The sequence below is a fragment of the Octopus sinensis genome, linkage group LG20, assembly GCF_006345805.1.
Source record: "Octopus sinensis linkage group LG20, ASM634580v1, whole genome shotgun sequence".
In the NCBI taxonomy this organism is placed as follows: Eukaryota; Metazoa; Mollusca; class Cephalopoda; order Octopoda; family Octopodidae; genus Octopus; species Octopus sinensis.
Window position 1 is genome coordinate 22,435,278 of NC_043016.1, and position 20,915 is coordinate 22,456,192.

The window sequence follows — 20,915 nt, forward strand, 5'->3', positions numbered from 1 at the left end:
ATGATGATGATGATGATGATATATATATAATATATATATATATATATATATATAGAGAGAGAGAGAGAGAGAGAGAACACTACAGGACATTGATTAACCTCAATTCACACCCTACCATCTTCAAAAAAAGGGATACTTAATCTTGCACTATCTTGTAGCTTCAAGGTTCAATGTAATGATTTTTTTTCTAATTGCAGGAGTGGCTGTATGGTAAGTAGCTTGCTTACCAACCACATGGTTCTGGGTTCAGTCCACCTTGTTCTGGCACCTTGGGCAAGTGTCTTCTACTATAGCCTCGGGCCGACCAGAGCCTTGAGTGGATTTGGTAGACGGAAACTGAAAGAAGTCCATCGTATATATGTGTGTGTTTGTCCCCCCAACATCGCTTGACAACTGATGGTTGTGTGTTTACGTCCCCGTAACTTAGTGGTTCAGCAGAAGAGACCAATAGAATAAGTACTAGGCTTACAAAGAATAAGTCCTGGGGTCGAGTTGCTTGACTAAAGGTGGTGCTCCAGCATGACCGCAGTCAAATAACTGAAACAAGTAAAAGAGTAGGGTAGGTGTGAGACGCTGGATCTGACAAGTTTGAACATAAAACAAGTTGAATATTTGGGTCAAATACGGCCCATTTAAATGCTAAAAGGTTACATAAGGAAAGATACACATTAGATAATATAGTCCCAGACACCCACAAAAAAATGAGCTTTTTAGAGCTGAAAAAATTTGGATCAAAGGTTTGTTTAATCAAGATTGATACAGAATAGGAGGATCAAGCAGTAATAACAAGAATCACTACCACTGTCACTTTGTACAACATAACATAATTGCTTTGCATCGAATCCAGAGAAATTGTTTGCTTTGATAACTGTCAGTATAGAGATATGAATACCAAGCCTGGCATTTTGTATGGTAATGTAACCTCTTTAGATCTTAAGCATTCTTCTGAGTGGCAGCTGAATTTCTTTTTCCAAGGATACAAACATAATATTTGATTTCTTGGGAATAAATTTTCAATATGGTATCTAGAACCATTTAGCTTCAACTACACCCCCACTTTTTTTAAATATAAAAACAGGTCATTTTGTAGCAAACTTCAGAATTACTTTTTCACTAAACTTATAAAGTGACTAGACCCCCCCCCCCAAAAAAAAACACAGACAAATTAAAACAAAAAGCATTTTCTAAAAAATAGGTTGATCAGTAATAACATTTATCTCTTTACACATTGCCCTTCTTACGCAAGTACACAGATATAGTTGTCACATATTTTGTCAATGTGTGTTTAAAAATTGTTTGAGGTACACTTTAAATAGGGGAAGATTAATAATCAGAAATACCTTCAACCAACAGCTTTTTATCTATACAATTCTCTTGTGTGTGCCTCTGTGTGTGTGTGTATATACATACACACACACACACACATAATACAAACATACAGAGATACAATCTCTTTCAATAGTTGTTTCTAGGATATATAAATACAAACAATATTGACGACTAAGGCAAGTATAATGTCACTAATTTCTTTTTGTTGGTGGTGATAGCAGGGTTTGATGAAATCAAACCTCCAGTACTTGACTGGTACTTCATTTTATTGAATCCTAGAGGGACAAATAAAACAGATATTGTTATACACACTTAATTTGTTAGTAGTTAGATCTTTTGAAGACAGTCTTTGTACTTAATTATCTTGCATATCTGACAATAAAGCAAAAGTTCTTTCACCTTGTTGTTGTTATTTAACCCCAGGTTAGCTCTTATCTGATAGGTCTTTGATGAAAGACATTTCAGTTGTGGCTTTACTGTCCTCCATTGACGTAATATATTACCCAATGTGTTGTTCTTCCTTCATCATTTTTTCTAAGAGAACAGGATATGACTTGAGGTAAATCAGACTGCCATCATATTTGATACTTTGTTAGTTAGTTTCTTCTGGTGTTCCTTTTGTTGCATTATTATATTTCTGAGCTCTTTCATGTTATGTTTATAGACCAATACTGGTGAACTTACGATATATGTGTCAGCAATAACATGCCACAGGGTTTGATAGGCTTTGAAACAAAATCTACTTACAATACATGCATATAAGTAAGTGACATTCAATAACAGGATCATTAAGCTGGAACAGTTTGACATGTCTCCAATGTGCTCCAATGTCTGCTTTGACATCACATCTATGATTTGATGCCCTTTTGAATGTCAACCACTCTACTGTGTGTACTGGGCACTTTTCCATGACACCAGCAGCAGTAAGGTTACCCTGTAGCTTGCACGGTTAAGATCCTCTTTGATCAAGTGGGGTTATTGAAAAAGAAATGTGGTTTTATGCTAGAAGAGGTTGGAAGGCAACTTTATGCAGTTTCTCATTAAATAAATATTTCAAGGTGCTAGGTGAAAAAGTGATCATTATCACTGGTCTGAATGCTAGATTAATTAGAATGAGAAACAAAATCCTTTGTTTGCAATACTGCACTACTGAATGTATCTATTTTCTTTTTAGCCAACTCTGTATGTCATAATGAATGCAATCAAATATATATTTTAGTAGATAGAAAAACTATGAAACAGTTATATACATGCTTACATGTGGCTTGTTTCATGCTCTTGCTTGATGAAGCTAGGGGTCATCCCAGATTAGTGGTCTGAGAGATGTCATTGTGCATAGAGCTGATAGGTTCATCAGGGCTCTCCACTGCTGGCAGTCCCATGCCAGCCTCTCTGCATCTTCCAAGGTGATGTCGAGCCTCTGGAGATCTTCCTTTATCATGCCCAGCCATCTGGTGCAGGGTCTGCTATGAGGCCTCTTCCAGCCCATAGTTGTTGAGTTGAATGAGAGTAAAGCTCTTGTAGGATGATCTAGTGGGAAACAGAGGATATGTCTGTACTGGTGCATGCAATGGATAGCAATGAAGTGGGAGGCTGCAAGTTGATGTGTGTGTTCATGTAGTTCTTTATTGGAAACATGAAGGTACCAACAAATGTTCTTGATGGTTCTCAGGGCTCTGCTATTGAAGCTGTTGATCCTCTTTACTAGGGTCTTCAAGAGGGCCATGTTTCTGTTCCATAGAAATGAATAGAAAGGGCTGATGCATTGTAGATGCAGAGCTTTGTCTTCCAGGAGATAAAGTAGTGATGTCAGAGAGGTTTTTATATGGAGTATATGACCCTGGCCACCAGACCACATCTGCAGTTGATCCCCAAGGTCAGGTCTCCATGCTTCAATTTTTTGTTGTGATTTTACCCATCACTACAGCTCACCCTTGGTATCATTTCACTTTTCTTACTACCTGAAACTATTTTCCTTGATAGTTATTTTTCATTTATTAATTATTGTTCTCTACACCCACATATAACATAGCTCACTTCCCCATTTAAGCACCAAGTTATCTCTCCTAATACCCTACGTCTACCTATCTCTCCTTGTCAAACATTTTATCATTACTATCCTCTTGATGCTCTGCATACTCTCTTCTACATCACTCCACCTTCTCCACACCAATCTTTACAGTTTGTAGCATACCTTCCCTCTCACATTCCTCCATCCATTAGACCCCCCCGCCATCCATCCATACTCCTAGTTCCTTGGTCCCCACTCACATCTATTTACCATGTACCTCGAGGAGTCATCTACTGCAGACCCAACTGATCATTCAGACCATCCCTGTTCTAAAAGTGAGCAGCCATGTAGCTTCTCTGCAACAGGAATTTGTTCCCTTGCTTCTCTTGTCCATTAATTTCTCATCTCCTAGTCTAAAGCTCCATCCTACTTCAGGTTTTGGGGGTTTATGAGCTGAGTAGTGCCAGTGGCATGAGAAAAGCACCTAGTGATTACTGTCAGGAAGAGGGTCAAGCCAGAGAAACTATACCTGTGTAGACAGTGGAATATGATGCAGTCCTTGGGTCCATCAAATCCCGTCAAACTGTCCACTCATATCAGCATTGAACATAGACATTGAATGATATAATGATGATGATGATTTCAGTAGTAATTGTATATCCTCTTTAACTGTCTCCCATCATCATCATTATCTTCAACATCATTTGATATCTGTCTATCATGCTGGTTATGGGTTGGACAATTTGACAGTTGGAGGACTGTGTTGAGTTTCAATATCTACTCTGCCATGGTGCCATAGCTGGATATCCTTCCTAATGCTAACTACTTTATGAAATGTGAGGTAACCAAGTAACTTATAAGTTGCCTAAAACAAAAACCCACGTTTATTAAAGGCTTATGTAAACTGGTTAGACCAAGTTATATTTATAACATTTTTTGGCAGCTAGTTTGAGTAGTAACTCTTTAGCATTAAAATCAGCCACATCCAGGTTAAATATTCTACCTGTTTTAAGTTCAAACCAGCCAGATCCAGCCTTTCACACTTATCTTACAATATAATTGTAGGATGGGTGTAAACAGTTACATACATGATATGTGTAGCTGTTCCATTTTTTTTTATTCACAAAACCATATATTACAGCCATATTGTTTAAATTCATATAGTAAAATATAGAAAAGAAACAAATTACTATTAACATACCAGCAATTAAAAATTTTTTGTTATATATAGTCACATATCTTTGTAATACCAAATCCTGTTAAATTCATTTGGACTTTTATCCTTCCAAGGCATAAAAATCAAGCTCAAAACCATTTGAATTTCTCAAGGGGGGAAAAAGACAAATGAAACAACACCAACAACCCCGAAAAAATATCAGTAAAGTATTGGAGGTGATTCATTGAACACTCTCCACAAATTCTTTGTGATTTTATGCAGGAACCACTTTACAGAAATTAGGAAAAATGAAAAAAAAAAATCTAATTCAATTATAAAGAATGCTTTGAGATAAATTTGCTTGTGAGATATAAATTTATAGTTTTTGGTCATCAACTTCTGGAATACATATCTAGTCTGTGAATAAGTAATGAGTCAACAATTAAGACTCTATACAAATAACCAAAACATTTTCGTCATATGTTGCTGATTTTCCAAAATCCTAGAGTCCATGGTTTATGGACAAGTCCTTACCACCCTAATTCTAATAAAACAAAACATTTTCAGAGAGGAATTATTTATATATACATATCTATAGGCATAGGAGTGGCAGTGTGGTAAGTAGCTTGCTTATAAACCACATGGTTCCAGGTTCAGTCCCACTGCATGGCACCTTGGGCAAGTGTCTTTTACTATAGCCTTGAGCCGACCAAAGTTTTGTGAGTGGATTTGGTAGACGGAAACTGAAAGAAGCCTGTCGTATATATGTATGTGTATATGTTTGTGTGTCTGTGTTTGTCCCCCCAACATCGCTTGACAACTGATGGTGGTGTGTTTACATCCCCGTAACTTAGCAGTTTGGCAAAAGATAGAATAAGTACTAGGCTTACAAAGAATAAGTCCCTGGGGTTGATTTGCTCGACTAAAGGTGGTGCTCCAGCATGGCGACAGTCAAATGACTGAGTATAGAGTATATATAATAATTTTAACACCTATTTTTTCCATGTTAGCATGGGTCAGATGGAACTTGCTGAAGCACATTTTTCTACTGTCAGATATCCTTCCTGTTGCTAGCCCAGGTTTGTTTCCAAGCAAGATATTTCCTTATGACCAGATATGTGGAAATAAATAACACTGCTTGTATGACAATGACATTTGTTTACAAACTATCCCATGATGTTAGGTCAATGACGCACATACACACACAGGCTTACTTTTCAGTTTCCAACTACTAAACCCACTCATAAGATTTTGGTCATCTCAGGGCTACAGTGGGAAGTAAATAGCATATTTCTATATAAAATAAATGATTAAATTCTATTAATAGACATTTTATTTGATGGAATACCAGAATTGTTTCATGCAATCAAGTTTGAGAAGCACTGCTCTATGTTGTCACTTCACCAGCTAGAAATAGAAACCAAACTGCCCTCAAATCACATTGTCGAACATGGAAGTTTTCATTTGGTCTTTGTTTAGAGATCGCATTCATGTTGATTCTCCGATGCATAAAACATACCCTATCTTTTGTAAAGCGTCTGTTGTTAGAGATTTGACTACCACATTGAGATCCATGGAACTTCCTTCACAGATTCATACGGTCGTTATTTTAAAGAAAGAAGTCTGCAGCGGAATATTTGGTTACTGAAGTGAAGCCGGTCGAATTACAAAGTACTTTTATTTGATTGCTGGTACCCACCCCCTACTATTCTGTACAACAGAACACAGAATTCACCGGTATTAAATTCTTTGTAAAGTTTAACCGTGATCGCGTAAAGACATTGAATGTTACGTAACACGCGCAAGACACAAAACAGTTGTGATTTTTGACAAGTCTGCTTGCTAGAACCGAATGAATGCCACTTCTTCATTGTATGCGTATGGCTGCTTAAGGTATTACTGGAAAGATGTGTTTACATATACAAATAAATATAACGGCCTTTGTTTTGGTTTTAGTGAATATATATATATATATACTTCGTTGTTTGTTATGGCCGGTCAGAGAGTGACTATTGGTTTCGCACCTATAAAGCGCTTAACTGTATAGGTACAAAAGTAATGGTCATTCTCTGGTCGGCCACAACAAACAACCTTCGAAGTATTACTGCTATGTTTTGGAGTATGCTCTACATAGAAAGATAAGATCACGGGTCTATTCAGACCGAAACTGAGCTAGTGACATTTATGAGCATGTTTCCAGTTCAAATCCACTGCAGGGTTTGATAATATAATTAAAGATAATATATTGAGGTTAACAATACTCCCTTCGTGTACCTGAAGTGAGAAAGAAATCAACCAGTGAGAGGTAGGGGTGCAGGCAATCGAAGGAGCCTTTAATAGATCTGCTATAAATATTAGCCAAACCATCTTAAATGATGACCCGCCGTCTTAAAAACCACGGAAGGACACATTAAACGACAGTAAATCGTGATATACAAACAGATATGAGGGTTACAACTGGAATGCTTTTGATAACAGATGTTGTCTACCCAATCACATGTTATCCGAAGGCTAAACAATCAACTGGTATGAGTCAACATGAGGTAAATCTGTTGTCCTGGAATTTGACCTTAGGACGAAGCGGCGTATATAAACAGAAACAAGATCGACGGTAGCGTGGTTACTGTAGGAATGTATTCACACACACACAAACACACACGCACTGTAAATAATAATAATATTTTATAAGCTTAAGGCTTATGGCGATCATCGGGCAATGACTAAAGAAAATAGTCTAATAATAGGGCATACAAGCCCTCGACAGAAAAAAAAAAGCCTAAAGCCTTAAGCTTATAAAATACTATTATTATTTACATAATTGTAAAACTCGACACTGCTTAAAACCATTCGCATATATATATATATATATATATATATATATATATATATATATATATATATATTATATATATATATATATATATATGTGTGTGTGTGTGTGTGTGTGTGTTTGTATGTATGTATGTTTGTAAGTGTGTATTTGTACAAACATCTCTCTATTTCTTTGCTTGGCTTTTGTACATTAACAGCTGAGAATCTTTTTCTTTTTTTTTTCAAAATAGGTAAATTATAAAAACATGAGGTCGGCATTGAGGTGACTGAAGAGAGAGAGAGAGAGAGAGAGAGAGAGAGAGAGAGAGAGAGAGAGAGAGAGAGAAAGAAGGGTCAAGGGTAGCTCCTTTCACTACCAAATGATCTCTCCAAACGAAAAAAAAAACATTTTATATATCATAAGAGACGAAGATTTGTAAGGTGATGTGTGTGGGAGGGAACATGTGAAGTTGTGATGATCATGCATTTTCCAAGGGCATGAGCGACGTTAAGTGAAACACATTAAATACATAGCAATCGCAAAACAACAACGATAATAATGTTAATAACAACAATTAATGTATTACAATAAACTTACAGCGATAACTTAACAGGGGATTCCGAATAACACGAGTAAACCACACCGACATGCTGTGCTGTATTACCGGTTGATGGCAGACTGTCGTTCGTCACGTTAGTGATACCAGAGCTGGCAAAATAATGAAAAAAAAACTTTCACTTAGATCCCGTGCTGATGATTGGTGTTGTTGCTAGTTGTTAGTGCTGTTGAGGTGGGTGGTGGCTGTGTTCTCTTAGTGTGTTTATTATGTAAGAGAATATCGAGATTACGATTTTTTATATTTCTGATTATCTATCTATCAGTTTAGATTCCCCCCCCCCTCTCTTTCTACCTGTCAGTCTAACTGTCTATTTGGTTTTCCCCTCTCTTTCTCGGTAGTCTACCTTATGTTTATCATTCTGTAACCTCTGGGTTTTTTTTGTTACTCTCTTCCTGTTCATCTACTTGTTTATATAAGTACCTGTCTGTCTCACCTTATTATTTCACCTTTTAGTCGAAAAAGAGAGTGTCCATGATACTCAGCATAGTCTCCGAAACTGAAAGGTGGGAAGGAGGTAATCTTCAAATTAAATACTCGGCCTGAATGCTCATAGCAGAGTGGACTCTGTTAATGTTTACTTTAACACCCGGACGCGAAATTTTTTTTTCCCACGAGAATCCCGGACCCCAGTAATGAACTCATTCGCATACAGCCAATCAGAGCTCACCATGACCTTAACAAACACATTCTACCAAGCAAACTCAAGACGAAGAACGGTGTTGTAAGTCGACCGATCGCCAATTTATGCCTGATTTTAGAAGGAGACAAGTAATTGGATAGATTTGCATTTATACCTATTATCGGATTTTGTTAGGGCTCGATATGGCAAAGATGTGAATGGGAAAAATGTGGGTAGAGGGTGATGTGCTAGAAACCCTCTCCCTTTACTGTTTTTCAAAGTAAACAACAACACAAATAATTATGCTGAGGCAGCCATGGTCGAAACAAGAACAAGAACAAGCATTATTAAAAGAGAAAAGAAGCATGGTCATTCCTTAACCAAGTGACCTTATCTTATCGCCTGACTGGGTGAAAATGATACGGAATTTTATCAGTGAACAGGTCGCGGTCTCAAAGCGATGAAAATATTTTAACAAATTAAATTTAAACGTTGAAGTGAAGCTAACGGTTTTTGTGTGTTTTTAAATACCTTCCACGTAGCAATTGTTTTTGTTTCAGCACACGATCTCAGATCAGGTCACTTGCTATGCAAGTACATCTCAGTAATTTTTAAAAACATATTTCTGAAAAAAAAAAAAAAAAAAAAGAATTCCAGCAATTCTGTTTGGGCAAAATGTATTATTGTACCAGCGTCGGAGTAACCTGTGAACATCGAAGGATCAAAACCAAGAAGGAAGTAATGTTATTTACATATATTTATTCGTTTGCCCGACAAGTAGTACTTGCAGTGAAAGCGAAATTTGTTTTAATACTGACAAAAAGATTGCTGTCTGCCAGTAGAGAAGGAAAGAGTAAGGAATGCACAGTGTTGACTAGAAAGGATAAAGCTGGCTCTGCTCTGATTGGTTGTATGTAAATGAGTTCATTACTGGGGTCCGGAACTCACGTGGGAAAAAAATTTCGCCACCTGGCCACCAAAACAAAAAGAAAAGTGTCATAGGTGTAAAAAAAAACGTGCATTAAACGAATAAAGAACAAAAATTTGCGCCAACGAACCGATTATAAAGAAATTTGCGGGAAAATTTTTTTCTGAGGAGTTGGGGAGAGGACTTTCGAAGAGAGTGAAATTCATGAATTATTTTGTTTGAGTGTAATGGAAAAAAATTTGAAAATAGAATTTTTAGATTCATTTATTTTTCGTTTGAGTAATAGAAAAAGGTTTTAAAAAAGATCCCAAGTGTCATGGTGAGAGAAACAAATTCATAAATACGGTGTTGAATATGGTTTCATTATGGAAAAGTAAGGGTGATTTAGCTGTTAGTTTTAGCACATCTCACGACCATCTGATACCTTCTTTGTTTGTTTAACATTTTCAGTTAATTACTACAAGTTCTGTCGGTCACCAATAAGTAAATTAACAAGCCTAATGGGGGTGAGAAGAAACTCCTCGACCCTTCGGAATCCCCCCCCCCGGAACAAATTTCCCCCATAAGTTTCTTTATAAACGGTTCGTTGGCGCAAATTACATCTGTAGCGATATTGATATCCTCACTCTTTGAGAGACACAATAAAAATGATCTCGTTTGAGATTACAACCATCTTTGGCTAGTTTGACCCTGTTGTGTCCACTGCTCTGATTGGTTGGCATTTGGCATGGTTTATCTCTCTATTTATTTCGCGCCAGTGTGTTGAGCCAACCAATCACTGCCTTCGGATAGGGCCTGCTTCAGATGCCCTTCTTTGAGCCATTTTAACCCCTTAACTAAGCTAGCATTTTCACTATTCTCCGTCTTTCGACTTTAGACCTTCTAAGGTCTAGTCACTGGCTACAGAGCTACTCAGCCTTGTCCCAGTTCCAGCGACAGACGACCAGCCTGCCAGCCATGCTACTGCTCTAGCTACGAAGACGCTATTATACACCAGCGACCGCCGTCATCACCATCGTCGCACTTCAACTTTACGTCGTCTCCACCATCGTCAACTTCAACACGTCCACATCATGAGCGCTCAGGTCTTAACTCACGCTGTTTGTGAATATTCACCCTGGTAAAACAGTTGCAGTCGATCTGAAAGAACTACTATATCAAGAGACTCGGCACGGCATGATAGCCCCAACTTCTACACGTGTAGTTACCGGCTCTGCACGTGACTCACAACATCTTGTTATAGAAATTACTATTGTGTACCTCATGGACTGGTAAACAAATTCCATCTTGACTCAATAAGCTAAGAACTTATCTTATGCTCTGTATTCTGTATTCCTGTTATACACATTCACCTTATTTGTATCTGTCGTACACACGAACACACAGACACAAATACTATGCACACGCATTATACGCAACACTTCACTAGCACTCACTACACTTTCACTTTGTACACATTGTAAATAAAGTCTTCTTCTCTCTCAAACAGTAGAATGGCTTGTCGTCCTTCATTCATTCCTTTTGGCACTGTATTTTATATCATGTATTTGGCTTCTTATTTTGTTAGGCACGACCGTGCGGCGTTGAAAAGGAGATATTTTGTCGCCAACTCCTTACGTACGGTCGTTTAACCCTACACATCTATTACACTTTTTTTTGTCTGTTTTGGTGGTCGGGTGTTAAAGTAAACATTAACCAAGGCATCTAATGTGTCAAGTTAAAACGTGATAGATTAAGTCTGTAAACTTACTTTGGATCTGTTGTGTTGCTGTCACAGTTTTCGAAATTTTATAATTACGTGATCACTTTCAAATTTGGTATGTTGATGTAATTTTTCATACTGACAATTTTTTATCAAATAAAATGAAAGCAAAACATTACATATACTATTGAAGTTATAGCTTCGTGAACAAGTAATACATTTTTGTAGCGAAAATTCCAAAACGAAAGTTTGGATATACTCTTGGAGTTTCTCAAACAAATTGTAATTTTCGCATCTCCTGCGCCACATAAACTCACAGAGATGCAAATCAGCTATACAACGGTGAGTCTCATAGCGTTTGTAAAAATTAACACTTCCTTCTCCAAGCCTAGATTCGAAACACATTCCTTTTGCATGTATTCACCTGATACACACACATAACCACTACACGTTGTTTATTCCCTCGTTTTACACAGGCGCATGTGCTGTTTTGCACTTGTTGAGTGTGGGCAGCATCTTTCAAGTTAATAAACTCAACACTGTGTTTTACTGTTCTATATCGAAAATTATAATCACTAGCTGAATCACCGTCCTCTATGCGGTCGATTCAGCTAGTACGTTTCTAAGTAAAAAGTGAAACTTTTCTTAAAGAATTTCCTTCTAGACGACGTTGTCAGTGTAGATTCCTTTCATACCCTTATACCCTAAGTCCAAAGCCAATATATGCATTGTTCCCAGAACCAAAGCCAATATATGCTAATTGTTTCCGGAAGTCAACAGAGCTTCCGTTATCTCAGTCCACACTGGGTTGGTCGTCATAGTGATGAAGTAGTCTGGCTTTCCAAACTCTCTCACCAGAGCCATTCCAGCTTGGTAGCACTCCTTGTAAGACCGAGGAGAACCAGTATGTGATGGCAGAAGAATGATTTTAGACTCTTCGTCATTCATGAGACCGTTTGCAATAGCATCCAGAAGGCCCTGGTACTTTTTGACCTTAAGTTCTCAGGATGTGTAATCGATCTTGCTCTGTCTTTGCATATTGATCTACTGCATACTGTTGCATCAGACGTCTACTTTTCCTTATGTCATTGAACTCGTCCTTTCTTACTTGAAGCCAATAAAAATAAAAGTCACATTCAGTGATACTTTTGCTTCGGTCATTGTCTTTCAAGAGCACATTGCAGCCATCTCCATAGTGAAACAGAAGTACATAAGGAAGAGGGTCATAGCTTCTGTGGATCTGACTAATGTAGTCTAACTGCCATTGCTCTCTCTGTACTGCACAACAACATCAACAGGTTTAAATTTTGGATTATTGGTATCATCTCCCACCATGATCACAGCAACTTCTGATGCAGTCGGTGGATTATAGGTTCTCTCATGTGACCCAGCAGGAATAAGCTGTTTGTCATGACTTATAATAACATCACCAGTAGAACATTTTCCTGGTGCAGAGTTTTCCTTAATTACATCAATAGCCTATTTAAAACTTTTGACATATGGATTGTGCATATGCAGTGCTCTCTGCAGGTCTAGCAAGACGTTCTCATTAAGGTCATTGTCAGCTCCTCTGAGTGACAATCTGCTTCTCATCTCATTTACAGTGTCAATGAAATATAGCTGTGCATAGACTGGCTTCCTATTTACTGCTGGTAGGAGACTTCCTATGCGGTGGTACACTTTCCTTGAATCTTGAAAGGAGGCGCGAAAGTGCTATCACCCGCGGCTCCAACTGGTGGATTATCCAGTCCAAGTGAAGCCATAGCCAGTAAATTATTGTAGCCACGAATTTTGTTCAGAAACATTTGACCGCACAGATTAACATCATAGTACTTAGCTATTAATTTCGGGAACTTTTTTTTTACCTGTGGAACTTTGTCATTGCTAATTTTTCTTTTGCTACAACAGAGGGCAGTTTTCTCAGTACCCCAAAGATAAGCTTTGTAGTCAGGGCATGTTCTGTTAAAAATGTGTCTACAGTAGTGCAATCTCAGACTTGGGTTTCATGAAAATCTGTCACATCAACGTCTATAACCATTCTCTCAGTATCAGTTCTTTGCTAATGAAGGACAAATCTTCCACAAGGCATGACCTACGATGCTTTGAGAACCGAAATACTACGCAGAAATTCCATATCAACAGAAAGCCGTTTCCGTGCGTTGTTACAGGATGAGAATCTGGGTGAAAGAACTCCTTCAGAATTTCTTAGGCGGATTAGAGAAGTTAGTGACGATACACCGGCGGAGAGTTTTTTAAAAATTATTTTTTTCTCGCTTACCAACTAATTTACAAACGATATTAGCGAACATGGTTGACGCCAACACCATAGATCAAATAGCTTCGTCCGCAGATAGAATAATGAAATTTTCTCACAGACCCACCGCGGTTGATTCGGTTATTGCTTCATCGTCTTCTTGACAGCAGCCTAATGATAAAAACGAAGACGCCACGTTGAAGGCTATCGACGGTTTAACGTGCCAAATAGCTCAATTCTGTCGTGTTAGTCGGTGTTCGCGAAGCCGCTCTTCTTTTTCTAAACGACGTAACACTTTTTCAACCGACAATTCTTCGGTGTGTTGGTACCATGCATGTTTTCACGACAAGGCACGTCGTTGTAACAAGTCTTGTGCTTTTAAAGTATCGGAAAACTAAACCTAGAGAGCCTGGGCACATCAGACCTCTCTCACAACTTTTCAGCTAATCGTGCTTTCTTTATTAGAGACCTAGTCTCAAACAGGTTGTTCATGGTCGATACAGGATCAAATTGCAGTATTTTGCCATTACGGTTCAACTCTAACAAGCCACAGTTATCCAATATTTCCTTATGAGCGGGGAACCAGTCTCCCGTCAAAACCTACGGTCAGGTTTCTTTAAACTCTAGACCTTGCCTTGCGCCGAGATTTTAAATGGATTTTTGTCATCGCTACCCTGCCGCAGCCTATCCGCGGGGAGGATTTCTTACACCACTATTCACTCCTGGTAGATGTCAGGAAACAGAGACTTGTGGATACTACCACAGCTTTATCTACGCCTGCAAGCGGATCTACCGCTGCTATCCTTAGCCCATCATTTTTTGCAGCTGCTGCCAATAACCAGTTCCATACGTTGCTTACTCGTTTCCTGAGTTAACGGATCTCTCCTTTAAACCTACCCAGACAATCCACTCGACTCAACATTTCATTATAACAACTGGCCCACCCGTTTTCTGTGGTCCACGCAGACAGACTCAAGAAAGCCAGACAGACTCAAGAAAGCCCGTGCTGAATTCGAGCGCATGCTCCAGCTTGGTCATATATGTCCTTCTACTAGTCCTTGGGCATCTCCGCCAGACTTAGCTCGGAAGGATGAAGCGGATTTCACCCTTCCGGAAGCGGATTTCAGACCCGTTGGTGATTACAGGAGACTTAATGCTATCACCACGCCCGATCGCTATCCCCTATCAAACTTAAGGGACTTTTCTTATGTACTCCATGGTTGCACTATATTTTCTAAAGGGGATCTGGTACGTGCGTACCGCCAAATCCCGATGAACTTGGAAGATATAGCAAAAACTGCTGTAACCACTCCATTTGGTTCCTTCGAATTCCTATCTATGCCTTTTGGTCTGAGAAATGCTGCCAGTACATTCCAGCGCTTCATCGACGAAATTGTGCACGAATTGAGTTTTGTTTTTGCTTATGTAGATGACCTCCTAGTAGCAAGCGACACAGTTGAACATCATCATCATCTATCGGTACAACTTCATTGGAATTTTTTGGACATCTTACAGACGCAGAGGGACTTCGACCCCTTACATCTAAAGTGGATGCTATTCAGAAAATCGCACCCCATTACTTCATTGAGACAACTACGTCATTTTTGGGGGCTAATAAACTTCTACAAGATTTTTATTCTGAACTGCGCAGACAAGTTGTTTCCCCTAACACAACTTTTGAAATCAACAAAGAAAGACGCGTCTATTTCCCTTTCGTTTGACACCTTGGAAGCTTTCGACTCCGTAAAGTCTGAATTAGCTAAAGTTTCCTTTCACGCGCATCCTACAGCAAACGCGAAACTATTCCTAATGTAGACGTGTCCACGATCGCTGTCGGCGCTGTTCTAGAACATATAATCAACCAGCACACTCAACCACTTGCTTTTTTCTCACATCAATTCAAACCAGCAGAACAGCATTACAGTACCTTTGACAGAAAGCTTTTAGCAGTTTATCTTGCTGTGAGACACTTCCGCCATCTCCTAGAAGGTCGAGTGTTCAGTGTATTCACGGATCATAAACCTCTTACATTCGCTCTTCAGTCCAAGTCTGAAGGACGAATCCTTTGCAACATCTCTACCGGCTCACCTAGATCGCTTGTTCCACATCGTCATCAGCGTACCGTTTTCGATGCTCTTCATTCCTTATCGCATCCCGGCATAGCCGTCACGGTAAAGCTCATTACAGCCCGTTTCTTCTGGCCTAACATGCGCCGTATAATTACCAGTTGGACACGTTCTTGCTTACAGTGTCAACGCACCAAGGTCCATCGACATGTTCGTGCTCCTCTCGGAAAATTCAGCCCACCGGACGCTCGTTTCCGTCATGTCCACATCGACATTGTTGGACCCTGGCCCGTTAGTCGCGGATTCACGTAATCCTAACTTGCATCGATCGTTTCTCTCGATGGCCTGAAGCCATACCCCTGATTGACATAACAGTACAGCGTTCATTTCCAATTGGGTGGCACACTTTGGTGTTCCATCCAAAATAACCACTGATAGAGGACGCCAGTTCGAAGCTTCGTTATTCCGTGAATTATCACGACTCTTGGGTGCTCATCGGATTCATACGACAAGTTAGCACCCAGCTTCCAATGGAATGATAGAACGATTCCACAGACAGTTAAAAGCTGCACTACGCGCTACTTTTGTCCCGCAACGTTGGACCGAATTCCTACCAATTGGTCTTCTTGGTTGCCGTTCCGCTGTTAAGACAGATTTAGGTTTCTTCTCAGCCAAACTGCTTTACGGCACGACCTTGACACTTCCCAGTCAAATGTTCACACCAGTTGATTCATCAGATTCTGATATGTCATCATACGTTAACAGACTTCGTTCTTATTTCTCCAATGTTCCACCAATGTCTCCATTTCTGCTGCTGTTCCATCAGACATCGCTGAGTGGACACATGGTTTCATTCGGAACGATTCCGTTAAAGGACCTCTTACATCATATTCTGTATCTTATCGTGTACTGTCGCACCCCCCCCCCGCAAAAAAACTTCATAGTCGACGTTAATGGTCGAAAAGAAACAATATTCATCGGCAGGATAAAATGAGCTTACTCAGAAAATATCATTCCAGAACCTGACATACCACGTACATTCACTCCTACACCAACACCACCACGTGTACTGCAAACACAACATACCTTTAAACCTTACATCACATGAAGTGGCAGAACAGTACATTGGCCACAAACATTATCCAGAACTATGTACATTTAACTTTGTATTACAACATAAACTGTTTGTTATTTCTTTTACAAAGAACGTTATTCACAAACATTGTTCCTATGCATGTTTTCACATTGTATTTTCATGTTGTCATGTTTTACATTTAGTTTGATGTGCATAGCTGTGTAGCTAAACGTTACCGCGCCAAACTTTGCAATTCTATTCAGTATCTATCATGATGCATGTATTGATTTTTCTGTTTTACTACTTGTTTTGCAAGCACATGTTTCTGCTATCTCGTTTTGCTTCGTATCTGCCCTTACACTACAACGATTATCGACTGCTCGTCTGAGTGGGGAGTTATGTAGTGACCTCTGGCGGCTACGACGGGAAGCAAAACGTTCCGGTAACTTTTGGGTACTCCCTTGTATGTGCATGCAGTCCTTCTACATAAACTATATCGTAATAAGAGACGTGTTTCTCTGCCTGTCCGTCTGTCTGTTCGTCTATCACGCGCTGTTTTCACATCAAGATGACCTTCAAACTGTTTATATGGAGAAATAAGGGAAAAAAATAGAACAAAAAAACAGAGAATTCATCCAATTTAGTTATTGAATTCACATATGCAACATTAGGGAAGATAACGTTTACGATTTATTTTTGGTCAATATAAATTTTTCCCTCGTGCGTCAAGGAAAAGAGAGAGAGAGAGAGAGCTATGAATATTTCACTTTCAATTACACTAAAAACAAATCTAAAATATTATATTTCGGAATGGTCATTTTGCCAGTTTAGCCAATAAAAACACACGCACTATATATTTGGTGTTACTTTGCTTCAGTGTTATTTATTTTTTACATTAATCTTAATCTTATTTCGGCCAGAGTTCTTTCGTCACACTCCTGTTATTGGCTAAACTGGCAAAATGACCATTCCGAAATATAATAATATCTGTTTCAAAACACGACTTCACATAAAAAATCTTGCATAACAAATATATAAACGTACTAAATCTACAATAGTAAAACGTTAAAACATTGTTTAGTATTGCCAGCCCACCGTATATACTCGTGTAAAAGTCGAATTTTTGAGACCACTTTTTAAGGTCAAATTTATGGAGTCGACTATTACATGGATACTACTTTTAAGGGACTGAAATTCAAGCTAGAATCCAAAGTACCGTATCAGCAGCAGAAGCCCAACTGATCTCAAAGCGAATAAAAACAAAAACACAATGAATTAAAGTAATATTACCAATTCTATGCATCAAAACACACGTCCTAGTAAATAACAAAACCTATAAACAAGACCACGTAGCTCTTATAAATATTTACACTTTCTCTTAAAAGAAAAAAGTTGCAGGATGTCATGTGCAGTTACCAGTAAATGTCCATAATATGGTGCAAAGCTGTTAATCTGGGGCAGGGATTCCCAAAGTGTGTTCTGCAAAACCCTAGGATTCCTCAAAAGTTATCAGTGGTTCCACGTTTTTAAAAATAATCTCAAAGGATTCCGCGGTAAAAAAAAGTTTGGCAACCACTGATCTAGCGATTAATCAAATGTTTTTAGGCTTACCGAAGTTATGCCTCTCGAATTCATATTGTATGACACATGTTTATTGTATTTGGAGATGAAGAAAGTACAGAGGTCGCACGGAAACCACTGATATAGCGTTTAATTGAATGTTTTTAGGCTAATCAAAGACATGCCTTTGTACGAATTCAGGCAGTGGCGTTTGCCAGTGTTCACCAATAGTGCTGTCTGTGAAACATGTTTCTCACCACGTAAACAACGAATGTATGACACAATTGTGCTTGAAGATATATGGACAAGACTTCCGCCCGTCCTCACCCACCAAAAAACCGGCCTTAAAAGAATGTTTTTCTACATAAACCCTCCTTTTCGGCTACAGGGAATACGAATTTGCAAAAAATTTGGCAAAAATCGACATTTCTAAATTATCATCCCCACTCCCATTTCCTTCATTTTAAACTTTTTTTCACAATTTTTTTCCTTCAAAATATGCGGAAAAACACGGAGATTATGATTCTGAAAAAAATTTCCAAAAATCTTTGTAAATTTTTTTTAAGAATTTTTGTTTTCTAAATATGCGGAAAAATACGGACATCATGATTCGGACAAAAATTTCCAAATATTTCTGTACTTACGGTTACGGTTTTAGGGTTAGGGTTAGGGTTTTAGGGTTAGGATTAGGGTTTTAGGGTTAGTGTTAGGATTAGGGTTATGGTTTTAGGGTGTTGGGGAAAAAGTCAAAATTGAAGAAAGGGGAAGGGGGGATTTCACAATGCCGATTTTTGGCAATTTTCCGGAACCTCCGTATCCGAAAACGGGGATTTTAGGCAAAAAAAAAAAAAAAATTACAAAAATAAATAAATAAATTTGGGAGAAAATGGGAGGTGGGGACGGGTGGAAGTCTTTCCGATATATGCAGGTTTGCAGCATATCATGTGCATACATTTTAGTAATAATGATGTAGCACCCATTAACAGATGTGTAGTGCTCGCAATTAGATTGTGTTTTACTATAAGCACTGTGGTAAGTGACCCAGGTCTCTGAGCCACAGCCCTATAGACACTAATCTTTGTTTTGTTCTTCAGGTTATTATTGTGCCAAACACGTTTGTACAATCTGCCAAAGGACCTATTTGCCTTAGAGAGTCTATTTTCAATTTCTTTGTTAATCCTTGCATCGAATGAGATGATGCAGCCCAGGTATGTAAACTGCTGAGTTGATTTCAGTTCGGTACCACAGATAGTGATGTAGGTTGGGCGGTATTCCTCTTGGTGAAGTACCTCCGTCTTCTTGAGGCTGACCTCCAGGCTAAAAAGCCGCGTGGCGTCTGCAAAGCAGGACGTGATGCGCTGCAGAGTTTGCTCTGTGTGGGCGACAAGGACAGCGTCGTCTGCGAAGAGAAGGTCTCTGATCAACCTCTCCTGGGTCTTGGTATGGTCTTGGAGGCGCGGTAGATTGAAGAGGCTGCCATCCAGACGATACCTAACATACACTCCATCCCCATCCTCCATATCTTCTGTTGCATGCTTGATCATCATGCTGAAGTAGATGCTGAAGAGAGTCGGTGCCAGGACACAACCCTGCTTCACGCCGTTGGAGACGGGGAAGGGCTCCGACAGGTCACCGTTGAGTCTGATCTGACCACGCTGATTCTCGTGCAACTGGATCACCATCTGTAGAAACTTGGTGGGACAGCCAAGTCGTTCCAGGATGAGCCATAGTCCTGTCCTGCTCACTGTGTCAAATGCTTTTGTGAGGTCGACAAAAGTAGCATAGAGTCCCCTGTTTTGTTCTCGGCACTTCTCCTGAAGTTGGCGGAGGACGAACACCATATCCGCCGTGCCTCTGTTGGCTCTGAAGCTACACTGGCTCTCGGGGAGGTTTTCTTCAGCGATGGTTGGTATGAGCCTATTGAGCAGGATCCTGGCAAGTACTTTGCCGGCGATGGAGAGTAGGGTGATTCCCCGGTAGTCAGACTTTTCACCCTTGTTCTTGTACAGGATTATGATGACAGCATCGCGAAGATCCTGTGGCAGCTTGCTTTGCTCCCAGCAGCAGACAAGAAAATCATGGAGCGTCGGACCTCCATTCTAACAGATTTCTGGTGGGATGCCGTCAACTCCTGCTGCTTTGCGACTCTTGAGTTGTCCTCTGGCTTCAATCATTTCTTCGAGGGTGGGTGGTTCGTTGAGCTCCTCTTTGAGTGGAAGTTGAGGAATGCGATGGATGGCAGCGTCCTGTACGGTACGGTTAGCACTAAAGAGGCTTTGGAAGTGCTCGGCCCAGCGAGCGAGGCTGGAGGTGTTATCGGTGAGGAGGTCCTGACTATATGAACTGCGCAGGGGGTTCTGGACCAGGTGGGTGGGGGCCATACATGCTTTCAGAGCCTCATAGAAGCCTCTATAGTCGCCGAGGTCAGCGCACAGCTGGGTTGTCCACGCAAGGTGGTCCCACCACTCGTTCTGCATTTTCTGAGTTTTCGCTGTAGGGTGCTGCATGCGCGTCGAAAGGTAGTTTTCTTTACAGGACAGGCTGGTTGTGCGAAGTGGGCCTGATGAGCTGCCCTATTCCTTGTTAGTAATTCCTGGACCTCCTTGTCATTTTCATCGAACCAGTCCTTGTTTTTCTTCTTTGTGTGCCCGAGAACTTCCATAGATGTCTCTAAGGATGGCTGATTACAGGTTCTTCCACAAGGTGTCTGGGGTGGTGTCATCAGTGCAGGGGGATTCGTCTAGTCTTTGCTGCAGGTCTGCTTGGAACTTGATTTTCACTTCC

General features: G+C 39.7%; 1 protein-coding gene across 1 annotated transcript in view; it reads right to left on the minus strand.

The window, feature by feature from the left end:
- LOC115222554 (electron transfer flavoprotein-ubiquinone oxidoreductase, mitochondrial-like) overlaps nt 1-8,250 on the minus strand; it is a 62,685-nt gene extending 54,435 nt beyond the window's left edge. The window contains 1 exon segment of the mRNA XM_029792820.2: nt 7,906-8,250. Coding sequence (XP_029648680.1) covers nt 7,906-7,957 — 52 coding nt within the window. The 5' untranslated portion in view covers nt 7,958-8,250.
- Between the last annotated feature and the right edge of the window lie 12,665 nt (nt 8,251-20,915).